General features: G+C 38.7%; 1 protein-coding gene across 8 annotated transcripts in view; it reads right to left on the minus strand.

The window, feature by feature from the left end:
* The window catches only part of CEP70 (centrosomal protein 70), a 112,521-nt gene that overhangs the window by 66,524 nt on the left and 24,323 nt on the right, over positions 1–21,674 (minus strand). For all 8 annotated transcript variants that reach the window (XM_036991851.2, XM_036991846.2, XM_036991854.2 and 5 more), the window contains one exon: positions 3,839–4,008. In XM_036991851.2, the coding sequence (XP_036847746.1) occupies positions 3,839–4,008 (170 nt within the window). The remainder of the gene's footprint in view (positions 1–3,838; positions 4,009–21,674) is intronic.

Below are 21,674 nucleotides of genomic sequence, written 5' to 3' on the forward strand. Positions count from 1 at the left end.
TGAAGAACTGTCCCACCCAAAATGCCAACAGCACTTCTGTTGTGAAACACTGGAAGGAAACAAACCAAACTGTTAAAAGTGGTTTTATCTAGAATGTAAGAACTAGGAGGGTTAAGCAGATATATAATATTTTACTTTACACACTTTTAGAGTTTGAATTTTCATAAGTATGTTATTACTTTTGTAATTTTTTAAAACCCTCAAAGAAAAATTAAACAAATATTTTCACAGGTTATTCTCTTTAAAGCAAGAATTTATACCATTTACCCATCTTGGGATACTTATCTCATTCTTCAGAGAAAATTCAACTAATTGTGCTTTTAATATCATAACTTTCTGGAGTATTCTTTCTCTTTGATCTTTCCCCATCCCAACACATACCAGCTTTCTTATTATCCTACAAATACAGTTTAATTTCCTTTATATCCTTCACAAGCCTCCTTACCTCTTACTTCCCCTTTATGCTACTATTCCATTTCCATCTTTTCCTTCATAGAAAACTTCATTCATTCTGAATGACTGTTATATACTACCTTCAATAAAGTCTTAGACTTTATTAGATAAAGACTTAGTGTGTATCAGCTTGGGAATTCTGAGCAAGTTAGACAGTGGGAAGGCAAACAGAGACTGATGAGGCAGCATGCAGCTCTCTCCACCTTCCCCTTCCTGAAACACTCTTGCTCCTTGGTTATCCTGACACCAAAACATAACTCTTCTGCCTCCTTCTTCCTTTATTTGAAATTTGGAAGTTCTCTGTAGTTTGGCCCTTCTAACTGCAGGCCTAGTATCTCCACATAGCTGACAGAAGGTGTCTAAGCACATGTCCATAACGAATCCACCATCTTTCCTTCCTATTCCCCAAACCTAGCTTGAAATCTGTAACATCTCTCCTTTCCTTTGGTCCTAATATAAGCTTTCGTTATCTCCCACCTAGACTATTACAACTGATTACTAACTTGTTTTTCTGTTCCTGGATTTAATTTCTTCACTCAGAAATCCTGGGATTTTTTTATCCTGCTACACAAAAACTAGAATCCAAACCTTCAGCATGAAGTTTAAGTCCCTCAAAATTCCACCACAGCTTTCCCTTTATATTGTCTCCTAAAACACCATCATCTTGTGCACCCAATGCTCCAAACCTCTTGGACTACTTGAACCACTTGCTATTCCCAAATATATTGTCTTCCTACCACCATACTTCTCTAACTAAAATACCCTTTCCCCCACCTCTGCCTAGTAAATTCTATAGTTCCTAATAATCTAGTTTACAAGGTATCTCCTTCATGAAGCCTTTCTGATCATTCCCATCTTCATCAGTGGAAACTAATCTCTCCTGTCATGTACACTTAGTATCCTATTTGCCCTACCATTACAGCACACACCACCATCTGTCTTATAGTTTACTTATCTGAGTATCTGTCTATCTACCACACTAGACTATCAGGTCCATGAATGCAAAAAATAGGGCTTTACTCATCTGTGAATGTTCTATATTATCTTAACCCAATGCCTCTGTAACTTTTGACAATACTGTTTTGGCTACAACTCACCACTTTCTAACAAGGTTAATTCACAATTTTTGTTCTGTGTCTCAAACTGAAAATTTGATTTACTAAAAATCAAAGAGATGAAGAATTTCTAGGTCATCAGACAAGTTCACACCTGAATTAGCTTGAGTTCATCTGGTACTTAGTTCTCTCAATGTTCCTCTCTTGCCCTCACACTCACTCAAATTGGCTGTTTTTTGTGTGTTTTCATTTTCCTTCCATCTCTCTTACTACCCTCTCTCTCTGATTGTAATTATGTCTCTTCTTTTTTTCTTTATCCCTATTTTTCTTTGCTTCTCTCTTTTTTAATTTGTTCAGACCTAAAAGTTATTTTAACTATTTTTATTTTTTTTCTTGTTCTTCCTACAAAAGGATGAAGACTCCCTATGTGTGTTATCTCTCAATTATCAAAACAATCTATAGTTTTAACTTACATGACCCCATTCATTTTTATAGTAAAATAAATACTTAGTAAAACTCCTCAAACCTATTATGTAAATACATAAGACTAGTTAAAATGTAGTTAGTTTGTACTATTAAAACAAACAAGGTCCTACCTTTCATACAAAAAAGAGGAAATGTGACTATAATATCTATTCTGTTTGTACTTACTAAAAACAAATTTTTATTTACTTTATTTTAGTATTATATGTATCTTTTTTATGGACAATTTAGTATTATTTATTTATTTAGTATTATAAAGCTAAACATTTAAAATTACTCATGGAAGAGGTAAGGAATAGGGTTAAGGGGACAGGTGAAAACAAAACTTCTCTGAATATAAGTATAGTTTTGAGTTTGGAATCATCTAAATGTCCTGCATATTCAAAAGTAAAATAAAAAAGCAATCCCTAAAAACTGAAAACAAATGGAAACGAATAAACCTAACTGTATATTAATTTGGTGACACACACAGAGAAAAGAAATGTTTCAAGATATTTCAGAACACTGTATTTTAACTGCATCCTAGTGGTATATATTAACATTAAAGATAACTGCAAAGAAATTTAAATTTCATTCAGTAGGCTTACTGATAGTAATAATTCTGGTATTATTTTGAAACTATTTGTATATATTATAGAATAAAGCAAATGAATGTATGATATTGTTCTTAGAAGCAAGGATTTTCTAGTGTAAAAGAGTTACAAATGTTTAAATAAAAATCCTGCAATGTTAACTTCAGCTAGAACGATATTAATAAGGATTTTATTTTTTTCCCAGAAATATATATAGATCCTAGTATACTCCACTAAAAACTCCTAAAATCAATGACAACATAAGAATGATAAGCAACCCCAACACCCAAACTGTGGTTTTGAAAAAACATTCCTGACTAAGAGAAGCCAGAGCTCCTTTGGGAAATGTCTAATTAATTAATTTTAATTTTAATTTACTTAATTACAAATGTTTAGTGTTAACTTTAACAAATATCTGATTCTATTCATCAAAAGAGCCCTAAGGTAAAAAAAAAAATGTACAGTATGTATCCTCTGTCCAAAAGCAAAAAAATCTAACAAAGATTAATGGAGTTAAGTTTAAGGATATAATACTAACCAAAGACAAGTAAAACCCAATGATCATTAAAACCCAATGGATTATTAACAACATTTGAAAAATAGAGATAGTCACAAACAAAAAATCTTATTGCTTATCATTGGAGATCACTGGAACATCAACTTCTTACTATTCTAAAAAGTGGGAATTAAAATTAAAGAACTGACATTGATCCAACCTTCCCAGTAACAAACTACATAGGCAACCAAATAGCTCCTAATCAATAGGAAAGGTTCTTATTTATGGATGATTGCCAGCAAAAAAAAACTAGCAGAATTGAAAAATCATCACTTTGCATGATCATCAGTGAGTGAAACAATTAGATAAAAGGGTGATGGGGAATTTTATAGTGAAAGGATCACGTTTTTACTATTTAAACTCCTGAACAATCTTAACATCCCTAAGAGAGTAAGTCAACTAGGCATCATGTGCCTCCTGATATATTACAATTAGAAGCACACATTACCACTTAAGAAGTATTTTGTCAAAAACACATGCATCTAAATTTAGCACTAACTTGCAGTTTAGAGGAAATATAGGATAGAAGAATAAATTAAAGGACATAATAAGGAAGCAAACAGACAAATCTTGTATGTACTTCTCCAGGACATCTGACCAGTTTTATCAACAAGTTAATGATGTGAGGTGGGAAAAAAAAGCAGAGAAAAGGGGGAGGAAGACTCCTTGAGTTTATAAGAGATACAATCACTCCCCAGATAAAATCTAGCAAACATTACTGTTTATCTGAGATGGTATGAGGAACTCTTTTGCAGAGATAAGCAAACACTCTGTTTTGAGTGACAATGCGTTCTTCCTCCTCCTTTGTTAATCTATAGATATCCTTTTGCAAAGAAGCAATAGTCTCTTCTTGTTCCATTCCTTTTTTCTTATAATGCTGACATTTTGCCTGTAAGAAATTTTTCAAAATACATAGTTATGATATGTACATCCAGGACATGCTGTCCTAACAATATTGTACACAAAGCCATCTTCACAGTTTTTATCAAGCTGCTACATTCATGAACTTCAAGAACTGTTTTTAACCAAGACATTAAAACATCATATGTCATAAACACAAAAAATATTAACAAATAAATAGGTGTAAAATGAGAGAAATAAAGCATATAATTTCATGCATTCAGGGTTTCATAATAAGGAACTTGAGAATCTCCATAAAACTGAAAAAATTTTATGTATAGGTTTAATCAGGAAGAAAATAATCAGTATTAAGGATGTTTAAAAAAACAAGTAGGAATTGGCTCCACTGGAGATGGATGGTAATTATAGATTTGCTTTGTTTATGTCACCGTATTCCTATTAATGTTAATATGTGAGCGCAAATTAGTTGGTAGTTTAAAACCTATACATGCTTAAGGTACTCCACAAGAAGATATGTCAAAGAAATAATCAATCCTCCCATGTTTTCTTCCATATGCTACCTCTATAGCTTTCCTTCTTCCTTCCTAATTACAACCCTTAAATAGAATTTGTGCCTCTTATCGAATTTACCGAGTATCATAATTCCTCCAGGTGGTAAAGATACCTCGAGACAAGTGCTGGGCATAGAAGCCACAGGGCATAAATCTGCAAAGAAGTAAAAAGCTAACCTTTTCAAACAATATGGCTTCTCTTTCACTTACCGACTTTACATTTCCCTGTATGGCCCTGGAAGATGACTGGTTAGCCAGAGACGGGTAAGATTCCTCAAGGGAGGAACAACCTAAGACAGGCACAGTCGCAGGGGGGCCATCAGGTGAGAAATTGGGGATCAACAGAGGTGAGGCTCAGAACCTCACCCTCCCTGTTTTGAGAGAAATCTTCTGCATCCGTGGATGTTTTGCTGCCCTTGTCTAGCTTGGATTAATACTTAGTCCATAGGCACACACCTGATCATCTACATTTGCCCTCTTACAGCACTAAACTATGTTTTCCACCTTTATCTTGCATCTACCTACCACTTCAGCATTTTATTAAAAATAAAAATAATAATAATAATAAAGGGAGAAATGTGGGATCAACATATAAATCAAGTATAAAAATCAAACAAATATTCATATTTGATGTGATTGTTTATAGTTCATAATGCGTGATCAAAACCGAAAGTTTCTGTGATGACTGCCCTTGTATTGTTCACCATGTAAGAATTTATTCACTATGTAAGAATTCGTTCACCATGTAAGAACTTGTTCGTTATGCTTCAGAAGATTGGAGACTGACGAGAATTAGGCTTGAGATGGATTAATGATTGTATATTGAGCATTGACCCCCCTATACAGAATTTTATTGTTGTTAACAACCATTTGATCAATAAATATGAGAGATGCCCTCTCAAAAAAAAAAACAAGTAGGAATTAAAATTAAGACTCTTAAGTTATCAATGATAATTCAGCATTTTAGATAGTTTAATTGACTTAAGCATTCATGCAATGTGGGAAACTACAAACTCAAAGTCCCTTTGTGAGTTATTAAGAAATAATATATAGCCCAAGATTTATACAAAAGAATGTAAACCTTGGACATTCTCTTATCTTCAGTGAAATTATCACTAGCTTAGTTTTCCTTTATTCCCTAGATTTCATCCCTCAGTGTCCTTTGAAAGCTCATTATCAACAATGCCATCATCATTATTATTAAATACACTTTTTATACAGCTGAGTGAGAAACCCTGTCCCATCTGGCCCACACATTACTAAGATATATCACTTTCAGTAGAAGATGCCATGTCTAAGTACATGTTCACCTGTCCATTGAGTCAAGTCACTGAGACTTAGGTACCCTGAAGGGGAAAAAGGGACTCAACTTCTGATACCATACCATCCTTCTGTACCCGGTGGCTGTACCTGGAATTGATTGTGCCTTAATCCTACCCTGGAAGCCCAACAGGAACTCTACAGCCAAGTGATGTGGGTTCCAGTCTAGTCCCACCTCTACCTATAAATTAGCCATGAAACTACAGTAATTGGGTTTTGCAAGTTTACAGGTATAAAAGCAATATGTAAGAATCAACTGCATCTCTCATAGTCATTCTGTGAGGCCAAACCTCACACTGATATCAAAATCAGGCCAAACCTGACAATGAAGTCACACAACAAACCAAAATCCCTTATAAACACCAATGCAAAAAATCATCAACAAAATACTAGTAAACCAAATTCAGCAGCATATTAAAAGTACTATACATCATGACCAAGTAGAATTTATTCCTGAAATACAAGAATGGTTCAACATATGGAAAAATCAATGTAATACACTACATTAACAGAATGAAGGGATAAAAACTGTTTGATCATCTCAATTGATGCATAAAAAGCATCTGACAAAATTCAACACATTTTCATGATGAAAACACTCAACAAACTAGGAATAGAAGGAAACTACCTCAAAAGCCATATATGAAAACCCCACAGCACTCATCAGACTCAATGATGAAAGACTGAAGGGTTTTTCTCTAGGATCAGGAATAAGGCAAAGATGTCCACATTCACCCCTTCTATTCCACATAGTAGAAGTTCTAGCCAAAGCAACTAAGCAAGAGAATTCATTAAAATAATTATCCAAATTGACAAAGGAGAAAAATTATCTTGGTTTGCAGATTACATGACCTTATGTACAGAAAACCCTAGAGTCCACACAAAAAAAGTTTTAGAATAAATAATTCAGCCAAGTAGCAGGACACAAAGTAAACATGCAAAAACCAACTGTATTTCTATTATACTAACAATGAACAATCCAAAAAGTAAATCAAGAAAAAAGGCCATTTATAAAAGAATCAAAAATAATTAAATAGCTAGGATAAACCAAGAAGGCAAAAGATTTACATGAAAATTACAAAAGGTTAATGGAAATTGGGGAATATACAAATAAATGGAAGGACATCCTATGTTCATAGACTAGAAAACTTAATATTATTAAGATGTCAGTACTATCCAAAACAATCTACAGACTCAATGAAATTCCTATCAAAATCCCAATGACAGGACCGATTCCAGATGGCGGCATGAGAGGTGAGACAGAGAACTCCTCCCAAACCACATATTACATGAAAATATAGTTAATACAACTAATCCTAAAAGAGCAACAGGAAAGAAGGATACACCAAACTGCATATACCTGGAGAACAGAGCAGACCTCATGAAACAGGGTAATGTACCTAAGTCTTGATTCAGAGGAACTCAAGCCCTTCCTACCCCAGCTCACCAGCGGGAGGAAGAGAAATGGAGCAGGGAGGGGTGGAAGCCTAGGACTGCTGAACACCCAGCTCTGGAGATCTGCTTTGGGAGCACAAACCTACATAGCATGGTGGTTTGGAGATTAGTGGGGTTGGAAAACTAAGACAGGCAGAATATTTGGAGAGACTGAGATTCCAGCCCTTTGTGGAGGACAGGGATCCACACTCGGCTGATCTACAACAAAGGAAAGGTGGGTGGTCTGAGAGGCTTCCTAGCAGCGAGAGGGCTGCTGAAGAGGTAGGGTTTGCACAGCTCTTGCTGTGCGGGAGAAGGCATAGGTGGACAAGGTTGGCTAGGTGCATTCTGCCCAGCAGGTTGGGAACTTTCAGGACCTTCAGGCATTCCACCCCCCTGGCTGGCTACTCAGCTCCAAGGCCGTCCACTGTGATATGCAGCCTGCTGTGCCTTCCTCCTGGCCTTTCGGCCCTGGCTCACAAACCGGTAGTCCCAGCCCTGGCATCAGGCCAGCCAGAGGGAGGCCCTGCCTACAGCAGCTACAGATGTAAAGCACAGAGGCTTACACCTGTGTGCTTGGCCCACTGGTGCTGACAGTGGAGACAGACACTGCAGCCAGGAAGCAGGAAACACCTCTTTCCTCCCCCCAGGCAGCGGCACCGCTCCCCTGTGACCCTGAACATCACTCCAGGGGCTGAGCAGCTCCAGAGACTAGAGCTTCTGGGCACTAGAGGGCGCCACATACAACTATGAAATGTCAAAGGAACCTGGTTCAGACCAAATTCTCACAAACCCCAGAAAAAGGCCCAAGTGAGACTGAACTCATCAATCTTCCTGAAAGAGAGTTCAAAATAAAAATCATAAACATGCTTATGGAGGAAAAGAAAAATACTCAAGAACTCAGGGATGAATTTAGGACAGATATTCAATCATTAGATTCCATATCTGAAATGAAACATATAATAGAGGGATTTAAAACCAGATTAGATGTAGTAGAAGAGACAGTAAATGGAATAGAAATTAGAGAACAGTAATACAGAAAAGCTGAGGCACAGAGAGAAAAAAGGATCCTTGAAATGAAAGAATATTGAGAGAACTGTGTGACCAATCCAAACAGAACAATATTCACATTATAGGGCTACCAGAAAAAGAAGAGAGAGAAAAAGGGATAGAAAGTGTCTTTGAGGAGGTAACTGCTGAAAACTTCCCCAATCTGGGGAAGGAAATCGTCTCTCAGGCCATGGAGGTTCACAGATCTCCCAACACAAGGGACCCAAGGAAGACAACACCAAGACATATAATAATTAAAATGGCAAACATCAAGGATAAGGACAGACTTTTAAAAGCAGCCAGAGAGAGAAAAAAGATCACATACAAAGGAAAACCAACCAGGCTATCATCAGAGTTCTCAACAGAAACTTTACAGGCCAGAAGGGAGTGGCATGATATATTTAATGCAATGAAACAGAAGGGCCTCAAACCAAGAATACTCTACCCGGTAAGATTATCATTTAACTTTGAAGGAGGGATTAAACAATTTTCAGATAAGCAAAAGCTGAGAGAATATATCTCCCACAAAACACCTCTACAGTACATTTTGGAGGGACTACTATAGATGGAAGTGTTCCTAAGGCTAAATAGCTGTCACCAGGGGAAGTAAAACCATAGTAAAGAAAGTAGAACAATTAATTACTAAGCAGATGCAAAATCAAATCAACTACCCCCAAAGTCAATCAAGGGATAGATAAAGAGTACAGAATACGACACCTAATAAAGAATGAAGGAGGAAGAAAAAGGAGGGGAAAAAAAGAACCTTTAGGTTGTGTTTTTAACAGCATACTAAGTGTGTTAAGTGAGTTAAATTAGACTATTAGATAGTAAGGGAATTACCCTTGAACCTTTGGTAACCAGGAATCTAAAGCCTGCAATGGCAATAAGTACAGACTTATCGATAATCACCCTAAATGTAAATGGTCTGTATGCACCAATCAAAAGACAGAGAGTCACTGAATGGATTAAAACAGAAGACCCACCTATGTGCTGCCTACAAGAGACTCACTTCAAACCCAAAGACATACACAGACTGAATGTAAAGGAATGGAAAAGATATTTCATGCAACTAATAGGGAGAAAAAAGCAGGAGTTGCAGTACTTGTATCAGATAAAATAGACTTCAAAACAAAGAAAGTCACAAGAGACAAAGAAGGACATTATGTAATGAAAAAGGGGTCAGTCCAACAAGAGGGTATGACTATTATAAGTATCTATGCACCCAACACAGGAGAACCTACATATGAGAAACAAATACTAACAGAATTAAAGGGGGAAATAGAATGTAATGCACTCATTTAGGAGACTTCAACACACCACTCACTCCAAAGGACAGATCAAACAGACTGAAAATAAATAAGGAGACAGAAGCACTGAACAGCAAGCACATTAGAACAGATGGACCTAACAGTCATCTACAGAACACTCCACCCAAATGCAGCAGGATACACATTCTTATCAAGTGCACATGGAACATTTTCCAGAATAGATCACATACTAGGCCACAAAAAGAGCCTCAGTAAATTCAGAAGGATTGAAACTGTGTCAGACAGCATCTCAGACCACAAAGGTATGAAACTAGAAATAAATTACACAAAGAAAACGAAAAAGCCAACAAACACATGGAGGCTTAATAACATGCTCCTAAATAATCAGTGGATCGATGACCAAATAAAAATAGAGATCAAGCACTACATGGAGACAAATAACAATGATTCAACACCACAAAATCTGTGGGACACAGCAGAGGCCATGCTAAGAGGGATGTATACTGCAATACGGCTTACTTCAGGAAAGAAGAACAATCCTATATGAGCAGTCTAAACTCACAATTCATGAAACCAGAAAAAGACGAACAAATGAGGCCCAAAGTCGGTAGAAGGAGGGACATAATAAAGATTAGACCATAAATAAATAAAATCGAGAAGAATAAAACAATAGAAAGAATCAATGAAAGCAGGAGCCAGTTCTTCGAGAAAATAAACAAAATAGATAAACCCCCTAGCTAGACTTACCAAAAAAAAAAAAAAGAGAGAGTCTACACACATAAACAGAATCAGAAATGAGAAAGAAGAAATCACTATGGACACCACAGAAATACAAAGAATTATGACAGAATACTATGAAAAATGATATGGTAACAAACTGGATAACCTAGAAGAAATGGACAGCTTTCTGGAAAAATACAACCTTCCAAGGCTGACCCAGGAAGAAACAGAAAAACAAATAGACCAATTACCAGGAAGGAAATTGAATTGGTAATCAGAAAACTACCTAAGAACAAAATGCCTGTCCCAGATGGTTTCACTGCTGAATTTTACCAAACATTTAGTGAAAACCTAATACCCATCCTCCTTAAAGTTTTCCAAAAAGTATAAGAGGAGGGAATACTTCCAAACTCATTCTACAAGGTCATCCTAAAGTCCAGATGGAATCTCAAGGGACCTTGCAGAGCAATCTTGAAACAATCTTGAAAAGAAACAAAGTTAAAGCTCTCATATTTACTGATTTAGAAACTTAACACAAAGTTGTAGTAATCAAAACCATGGTACTGGCGTGAAGACATACATATAGTCTAGCGGTATAAACTAGAGAGCCAAGAAATAATCCTGCACACATAAGATCAAATTACTTTCAAGAGTGCCAAGACCATTTAATGGGGTAAAGAACAGGCTTTGCATAATGTTGGGAAAAGTAGATGTCCACATGCAAAAGAATGAAGTTGGTCCCTTACCATAACACCATACAAACATCAACTTAAAATGGATCAAACAACAAAATCTAAGAAGTAAAACTGTGAAACTGTTAGAAGAAAATGTAAGACAAAAGCTTCATGACATTGGATTTGGCAATCTTTTCTTAGACATGACATCAAAAGCATAAACAAGAAAAAACAGATAAACTAGACTTCACCAAATTTAAAACTTTTGTACATCAAAGGACACTACCAATAAAGTAAACTGGAAACACACCAAATTATAGGTGAAGATGTGGAAAAATTGGAACGCTTGTATATTGCTGATGGAAATGGAAAATTGTACAGCCACTCTGAAGAACAGTATGGCAGCTCCTCAAAAAATTAGACATTAAACATCATATGACCCAACAATTCCATTTCTGGATATATATATTAAAGAACTTACAGCATGGACTTGAACTTGATATTCAAATATTCACATTCATAGGAGCATTATTCACAAACAGACAAAGGATGAAAACAACGCAAGTGTGTGTTGATGGATGAATGGATAAACAAAATGTAGTATACACATACAATAGAACATTATCTGGACATAAAAAGGAAGGAAATTCTGACACATGCTACAACATGGATGAATCTTGAAAACATGCTAAATTAAATAAGGCAGTCAGAAAAGTAAAATCACTGCATGACTCCACCTAAAGTTATTAAATTAATAGAGACAAGAAGTAGAATGATGGTTGTCAGGAACTGCAGTGAGGAATGGGGAATTATTGTTTAATGACCCTGGAGTTCCAGTTTGGGAAGATGAAAAAAGTTCTGCAGATGGATGGTGAGGATGGTTGCACAATGTGGATATATGTAGTGCAACTGAACTGTGCACTTAAAAATGGTGAAAATGGTAAATTGTATGCTACATATGATTTACCAAAATAAGAAAGGAGGAAACTGGGGACTTGATAATGGGGGAAATTTGGTAACCACAATGTTGCTCATGTGATTTTATATTAATGATAACAAACTTTAAAAAATTAATTTAATTTAAAAAAAAGAAAGGAGAAAGATCAATTTATGTCTATAATATAAGCAATGAACACTGAGAAACAAACAGAAAATACATTTACAATACCACCAAAAACTATTAATATGTAGAGATAAATGAGATAAAACATGTGAAAGATCAGTGCACTCCAAATTTTAAAAAAGCATTGCTGAGAGAAATTAAATAAGACCTAAACAAATGGAGAGATATGTTATGTTTCATAGATTAACACATTCAGTATTGTTAAGATGCCAACTCTCCTCAACGGGATCCGTGTATTCAATTAAATTCCAGCAGGCTTTTTTCTGTAGAAATCAATAAGCAAATTAGAAAATTTTCTAAATAGCCAAAACAATACTGAAAAAGAGCAAAAATAAAAGACAGTGCCTAAGTATAGCATAGAGAAGACAAGTAGTGACTCTATAGCATCTTACCACGCTGATGGACAGTGACTGTATGGGGTATGTGATGGGGACTTGATAATGGGGGGAATCTAGTAACCACAATGTTGTTCATGTAATTGTATTTTAATGATAACAAAATAAAAAATATGTAATTTGGATTAAAAAAAACAGTGCCTAATTTCAAGATTAACAATAGTCGAAAGGCAGTGTGGTACTGGCATAAAAACAGATACATATATCAGTGGGATAGAACAGACCCACATATATAAATTGCTTTTCACCAAAGGTAAAGACAATTTGGTAGAGAAAGGATACTCTTCTTAAGAAATAGTGGTGAGGTGGAGACAAGATGGCAGCATGAGTAGAGCAGCAGAAATCTCCTCCCAAAACCACATTTATCTATGAAAATATAACAAAGACAACTCTTCCTAAAATAGAGACCAGAGGACACAGGACAACATCCAGACCACATCCATACCTGCGAGAACCCAGTGCCTCGCGAAGGGGGTAAGATACAAGCCTCGGCCTGGCGGGACCCGAGCACCCCTCCCACCAGCTCCTGGCGGGTGGAGAGGAGTCAGCAGGGAGGGAGAAGAAACCCAGGACTGCTGAACACCCAGCCCCACCCATCCGGACCAGAGCACAGACACAGTGCATGCCTGGGGTCCTGGATACTAGGGAAACAGGGTGGCAGGACCGGTGACTGGGTGCCTGAGGCTGACGCCAGAGAACAAAGAAACGGGAGCGGCTTTTTTTTTTTTTTTGGCAAGTGCTTTTTGGAAGCCTTAAAGGGACAAGAACCCCAATACTAGGGAAACAGGGCAGCAAGAGCAGGTGCCTGAAACCGGCGCCTGAGGACAACGACAATCGCACGTTTTTCCTTCTTTTTTTAAAAAATTATTTATTTAATTTTTTTTCTTTGGTTGTTGCTGTTCTTTTGTTTTGGAGAGTGCTTTTTGGAAGTCTTACAGGGGCAGAACAGGACATTTAGACCACAAGCAGGGAATCTGGGGACCTCTGGGCATTCTAACGCCCTGGGTAGCAGGGAGCACAGAGGCCCCATACGGAGATAAATAGCCTCCCGCCGCTCCCCCTCCAACGGGGCTGCACCATTTTGGAGGACCAGCCCAAGCCAGGCCACACCCACAGCAACAGCGGAGATAAACTCCATAGCAACTGGGCAGGAAGCAGAAGACCTGTCTGCGCACAGCTGCCAAGCACAAGCCACTAGAGGTCACTATTCTCCCAGGAGAGGAAGGCCACAAACCAACAAGAAGGAAAGGGCTTCCAGCTGTCACTCGTACCAGCTCTTCAAACTCTCTCTATCACCATGAAAAGGCAAAACTACACGCAGACAAAGATCAAAAAGACAACACCTGAGAAGGAGACAGACCTAACCAGTCTTCCTGAAAAAGAATACAAAATAAAAATCATGAACATGCTGACGGAGATGCAGAGAAAAATGCAAGAGCAATGGGATGAGATGCAGAGAAAAATGCAAGAGCAATGGGATGAAGTGCGGAGGGAGATCACAGATGTCAGGAAGGAGATCACAGAAGTGAAACAAACCCTGGAAGGATTTATAAGCAGAATGGATAAGATGCAAGAGGCCATTGATGGAATAGAAACCAGAGAACAGGAACGTATAGAAGCTGACATAGAGAGAGATAAAAGGATCTCCAGGAACGAAACAATACTAAGAGAACTATGTGACCAATCCAAAAGGACTAATATCCGTTTTATAGGGGTACCAGAAGAAGAAGAGAGAGGAAAAGGGATAGAAAGTATCTTTGAGGAAATAATTGCTGAAAACTTCCCCAAACTGGGGGAGGAAATAATCGAACAGATCACGGAAATACACAGAACCCCCAACAGAAAGGATCCAAGGAGAACAACACCAAGACACATAGTAATTAAAATGGCAAGGATCAAGGACAAGGAAAGAGTTTTAAAGGCAGGTAGAGAGAAAAAGGTCACCTATAAAGGAAAACCCATCAGGCTAACATCAGACTTCTCGACAGAAACCCTACAGGCCAGAAGAGAATGGCATGATATACTTAATGCAATGAAACAGAAGGGCCTTGAACCAAGGATACTGTATCCAGCACGACTATCATTTAAATATGATGGCGGGATTAAACAATTCACAGACAAGCAAAAGCTGAGGGAATTTCCTTCCCACAAACCACCTCTACAGGGCATCTTACAGGGACTGCTCTAGATGGGAGCACTCCTAAAAAGAGCACAGAACAAAACACACAACATATGAAGAATGGAGGAGGAGGAATAAGAAGGGAGAGAAGAAAAGAATCTCCAGACAGTATATATATAACAGCTCAATAAGCGAGCTAAGTTAGGCAGTGAGATACTAAAGAGGCTAACCTTGAACCTTTGGTAACCACGAATCTAAAGCCTGCAATGGCAATAAGTACATATCTCTCAATAGTCACCCTAAATGTAAATGGACTTAATGCACCAATCAAAAGACACAGAGTAATAGAATGGATAAAAAAGCAAAACCCATCTATATGCTGCTTACAAGAAACTCACCTCAAACCCAAAGACATGCACAGACTAAAAGTCAACGGAAAGAAAAACGTATTTCAGGCAAACAACAGCGAGAAGAAAGCAGGGGTTGCAGTACTAATATCAGACAAAATGGACTTCAAAACAAAGAAAGTAACAAGAGATAAAGAAGAACAATACATAATGATAAAGGGCTCAGTCCAAGAAGAGGATATAACCATTTTAAATACATATGTACCCAACATAGGAGCACCAGCATATGTGAAACAAATACTAACAGAACTAAAGAGGGAAATAGACTGCAATGCATTCAATTTAGGAGACTTCAACACACCACTCACCCCAAAGGATAGATCCACCGGGCAGAAAATAAGTAAGGACACAGAGGCACTGAACAACACACTAGAACAGATGGACCTAATAGACATCTATAGAACTCTACATGCAAAAGCAACAGGATATACATTCTTCTCAGGTGCACGTGGAACATTCTCCAGAATAGACCACATACTAGCTCACAAAAAGAGTCTCAGTAAATTCCAAAATATTGAAATTCTACCAACCAATTTTTCAGACCACAAATGTATAAAACTAGAAATAAATTCTACAAAGAAAACAAAAAGGCTCACAAAGACATGGAGGCTTAACAAAATGCCTCTAAATAATCAATGGATCAATGAACAAATCAAAATAGGTATCAAGGAATATACAGAAACAAATGACAACAACAACACAAAACCCAACTTCTGTGGAACGCAGCAAAAGCAGTCTTAAGAGGAAAGTACATAACGATCCAGGCACACTTGAAGAAGGAAGAACAATCCCAAATGAATAGTCTAACATCACAATTATCGAAACTGGAAAAAGAAGAACAAATGAGGCCTAAAGTCAGCAGAAGGAGGGACATAATAAAGATCAGAGAAGAAATAAACAAAATTGAGAAGAATAAAACAATAGCAAAAATCAACAAAACAAAGAGCTGGTTCTTTGAGAAAATAAACAAAATAGATAAGCCTCTAGTCAAACTTATTAAGAGAAAAAGAGAATCAACACAAATCAACAGAATCAGAAATGAGAACGGAAAATTACAACAGACTCCACAGAAATACAAAGAATTATTAAAGACTACTATGAAAACCTATATGCCAACAAGCTGGAAAACCTAGAAGAAATGGACAACTTCCTAGAAAAATACAACCCCCCAAGACTGACCAAGGAAGAAACACAAAAGTTAAACAAATCTATTACGAGCAAAGAAATTGAAACGGTAATCAAAAAACTACCCAAGAACAAAACCCTGGGGCAGAACGGATTTACCTTGGAATTTTATCAGACACACAGAGAAGACATAATACCCATTCTCCTTAAAGTGTTCCACAAAATAGAAGAGGAGGGAATATTCCCAAACTCATTCTATGAAGCCAACATCACCCTAATACCAAAACCAGGCAAAGACCCCACCAAAAAAGAAAATTACAGACCAATATCCCTGATGAATGTAGATGCAAAAATACTCAATAAAATATTAGCAAACAGAATTTAACAGTATCTCAAAAGGATCATACACCATGACCAAGTAGGATTCATCCCAGGGATGCAAGGATGGTACAACATTAGAAAATCCATCAACATCATCCACCACATCAACAAAAAGAAAGACAAAAACCACATGATCATCTCCATAGATGCTGAAAAAGCATTTGACAAAATTCAACATCCATTCATGATAAAAACTCTCAGCAAAATGGGAATAGAGGGCAAGAACCTCAACATAATAAAGGCCATATATGATAAACCCACAGTCAGCATTATACTGAACAGCGAGAAGCTGAAAGCATTTCCTCTGAGATCAGGAACCAGACAGGGATGCCCACTCTCCCCACTGTTATTTAACATAGAACTGGAGGTTCTAGCCACGGCAATCAGACAAAACAAAGAAATACAAGGAATCCAGATTGGTAAAGAAGAAGTTAAACTGTCACTGTTTGCAGATGGTATGATACTGTACATAAAAAACCCTAAAGACTCCACTCCAAAACTACAAGAACTGATATCGGAATACAGCAAAGTTGCAGGGGATACAAAATTAACACACAGAAATCTGTGGCTTTCCTATATACAAACAATGAACCAATAGAAAAAGAAATCAGGAAAACAACATCATTCACAATTACATCAAAAAGAATAAAATACCCAGGAATAAACCTAACCAAAGAAGTGAAAGACCTATACCCTGAAAACTACAAGTCACTCTTAAGAGAAATTAAAGGGGACACTAACAAATGGAAACTCGTCCCATGCTCTTGGCTAAGAAGAATTAATATTGTCAAAATGGCCATCCTGCCCAAAGCTATATACAGATTTGATGCAATCCCTATCAAATTACCAGCAACATTCTTCAACAAACTGGAACAAATAGGTCAAAAATTCATATGGAAACACCAAAGACCCCGAATAGTCAAAGCAATCCTGAGAAAGAAGAATAAAGTAGGGGGGATCTCACTCCCCAACTTCAAGCTCTACTACAAAGCCATAGTAATCAAGAAAATTTGGTACTGGTACAAGAACAGAGCTACAGACCAGTGGAATAGATTAGAGACTCCAGAAATTGACCCAAACATATATGGTCAATTAATATTTGATAAAGGAGCTATGGACATACAATGGCGAAATGACAGTCTATTCAACAGATGCTGGCAAAACTGGACAGCTACATGTAGGAGAATGAAACTGGACCATTGTCTAACCCCATACACAAAAGTAAATTCAAAATGGATCAAAGACCTGAATTAAGTCATGAAACCATTAAACTCTTGGAAAAAAACATAGGCAAAAACCTCTTAGACATAAACATGAGTGACTTCTTTATGAACATATCTCCCCGGGCAAGGAAAACAACAGCAAAAATGAACAAGTCAGACTATATTACGCTGAAAAGCTTCTGTACAGCAAAAGACACCATCAATAGAACAAAAAGGAACCCTACAGTATGGGAGAATATATTTGTAAATGACAGATGCGACAAAGGCTTGACATCCAAAATATATAAAGAGCTCACACACCTCAACAAACAAAAAACAAATAATCCAATTAAAAAATGGGCAGAGGAACTGAACAGTCCTCCAAAAAAGAAATACAGGAGGGGGGAGCCAAGATGGCGGCGTGAGTAGAGCAGTGGAAATCTCCTCCCAAAAACACATAGAGCTATGAAAATATAACAAAGAAAAATCTTCCTAAAATAGAGACCACAGGACACAGGACAACATCCAGACCACATCCACACCTGCAAGAACCCAGCGCCTTGTGAAGGGGGTAAGATACAAGCCCCAGCCCGGCGGGACCCGAGCGCCCCTCCCCCCGGCTCCCGGCGGGTGGAGAGAAACCGGAGCAGTTTTTTTTTTTGGCGAGCGCTTTTTGGAAGCCTTAGAGGGACGGGCCCCCGTTGCTGGGGAGGCAGGGTGGCGGGACCGGTGAGGAGGTGCCTGGGAACGGCGCCGGAGGACAAAGAATATCCCGCGTTTCTCCCTGCGAGACCTGGGGGCGGGTGCCTGAGACCAGTGCCTGAGGACGGAGGAGGTCGCGCGTTTTTCCCCCTTTTTTTTTTTTTTCTCTTTTTGGCAAGCGCTTTTTGGAAGCCTTGAAGGGACGGGGACCCCAGTGCTAGGGAGGCACGGTGGCGGGACTGGTGAGCGGGTGGCTGGGACCGGCGCCTGAGGACAAAGAATATCCCCCGTTTTTCCCTGCGGGACCGGTGGGCGGGTGCCTGAGACCGGCACTTGAGGACAGAGGAAATCGCGCGTTTTTCCCCTTTTTTTTTTCTCTTTTCTGCGAGTGCTTTTTGGAAGCCTAAAAGGGACAGGGACCCCGGTGCTAGGGAGGCAGGGCGGCGGGACTGGTGAGCGGGTGCCTGGGACCGGCACCTGAGGACAAAGAATATCCCGCATTTTTCCCTGTGGGACCGGTGGGTGGGTGCCTGAGACCAGCACCTGAGGACGGAAGAAATCGCACGTTTTTCCCCTTTTTTTTTCTCTCTTTTTGCCAAGTGCTTTTTGGAAGCCTTGAAGGGACAGGGACCCCGGTGCTAGGGAGGCAGGGCGGTGGGACTGGTGAGCGGGTGCGTGGGACCAGTGCCTGAGGACCAAGAATATTGAGCGTTCCTTCCCTGCGGGACCGGTGGGTGGGTGCTTTTTGGAAGCCTTGAAAGGACAGGGACCCTGGTGCTAGGGAGACAGGGCAGCAGGACCAGTGCGCGGGTGCCTGGGACCGGCACCTGAGGAAAAAAAAAAAAATCGTGTGTTTTTTCTTTTCTTTTTCCTTTCTGTTCCCTCTCTCATTGTTGCTGTTGTTGTTTTGGTTTGGAGAGTGCTTTTTGGAAATCTTAAAGGGGCAGGACAGGTCACTTAGACCAGAAGCAGGGAATCTGGGGATCTCTGGGCACTCTAACCCCCTGGGCAGCAGGGAGCACAGAGGCCCCTTACGGAGATAAATAGTCTCCTGGCTGCTCCCCCTCTAACGGGGCTCCACCATTTTGGAGGAACAGCCCCAGCCAGGCCAAGCCCACAGCAACAGTGGAGATAAACCCCAAAGCAACTGGGCAGGAAGCAGAAGCCCTGTCTGCGCACAGCTGCCCAGCACAAGCCACTAGAGGTCGCTATTCTCCCAGGAAAAGGCTACAAACCAACAAGAAGGGAAGCTCTTCCAGCGGTCACTTGTACCAGCTCTGCAGACTATCTCTATCACCATGAAAAGGCAAAACTACAGGCAGACAAAGATCACAGAGACAACACCTGAGAAGGAGACAGACCTAACTAGTCCTCCTGAAAAAGAATTCAAAATAAAAATCATGAACATGCTGACAGAGATGCAGAAAAAAATGCAAGAGCAATGGGATGAGATGCAGAGAAAAATGCAAGAGCAGTGGGATGAGATGCAGAGAAAAATGCAAGAGCAGTGGGATGAAGTCCGGAAGGAGATCACAGATGTCAGGAAAGAGATCACAGAAGTGAAACAATCCCTGGAAGGATTTATAAGCAGAATGGATAAGATGCAAGAGGCCATTGAAGGAATAGAAGCCAGAGAACAGGAACGTATAGAAGCTGACATAGAGAGAGATAAAAGGATCTCCAGGAATGAAACAACACTAAGAGAAATATGTGACCAATACAAAAGGAAAAACATTCGTATTATAGGGATACCAGAAGAGGAAGAAAGAGGAAAAGGGATAGAAAGTGTCTTTGAAGAAATAATTGCTGAAAACTTCCCCAAACTGGGGGAGGAAATAATCGAACAGACCATGGAATTATACAGAACCCCCAACAGAAAGGATCCAAGGAGGACAACACCAAGACACATAATAATTAAAATGGCAAGGATCAAGGACAAGGAAAGAGTTTTAAAGGCAGCTAGAGAGAAAAAGGTCACCTATAAAGGAAAACCAATCAGGCTAACATCAGACTTCTCAACAGAAACCCTACAGGCCAGAAGAGAATGGCATGATATACTTAATGCAATGAAACAGAAGGGCCTTGAACCAAGGATACTGTATCCAGCACGACTATCATTTAAATATGATGGTGGGATCAAACAATTCCCAGACAAGCAAAAGCTGAGGGAATTTGCTTCCCACAAACCACCTCTACAGGGCATCCTACAGGGACTGCTCTAGATGGGAGCACCCCTAAAAAGAGCACAGAACAAAACACACAACATATGAAGAAGGGAGGAGGAGGAATAAGAAGGGAGAGAAGAAAAGACTCTCCAGACAGTGTATATAACAGCTCAATAAGCGAGCTAAGTTAGGCAGTAAGATACTAAAGAAGCTAACCTTGAACCTTTGGTAACCACGAATCTAAAGCCTGCAATGGCAATAAGTACATATCTTTCAATAGTCACCCTAAATGTAAATGGACTTAATGCACCAATCAAAAGACATAGAGTAATAGAATGGATAAAAAAGCAAGACCCATCTATATGCTGCTTACAAGAAACTCACCTTAAACCCAAAGATAAGCATAGACTAAAAGTCAAGGGATGGAAAAACATATTTCAGGCAAACAACAGTGAGAAGAAAGCAGGGGTTGCAGTACTAATATCAGACAAAATAGACTTCAAAACAAAGAAAGTAACAAGAGATAAAGAAGGCCACTACATAATGATAAAGGGCTTAGTCCAACAAGAGGATATAACCATTCTAAATATATATGCACCCAATACAGGAGCACCAGCATATGTGAAGCAAATACTAACAGAACTAAAGAGGGAAATAGACTGCAATGCATTCATTGTAGGAGACTTCAACACACCACTCACCCCAAAGGATAGATCCACCGGGCATAAAATAAGTAAAGACACACAGGCACTGAACAACACACTAGAACAGATGGACCTAATAGACATCTATAGAACTTTACATCCAAAAGCAACAGGATATACATTCTTCTCAAGTGCACATGGAACATTCTCCAGAATAGACCACATACTAGCTCACAAAAAGAGCCTCAGTAAATTCCACAATATTGAAATTCTACCAACCAATTTTTCAGACCACAAAGGTATGAAAGTAGAAATAAATTCTACAAAGAAAACAAAAAGGCTCACAAACACATGGAGGCTTAACAACATGCTACTAAATAATCAATGGATCAATGAACAAATCAAAATAGAGAT

This window comes from Manis javanica, chromosome 3, assembly GCF_040802235.1.
Source record: "Manis javanica isolate MJ-LG chromosome 3, MJ_LKY, whole genome shotgun sequence".
Classification (NCBI taxonomy): Eukaryota; Metazoa; Chordata; class Mammalia; order Pholidota; family Manidae; genus Manis; species Manis javanica.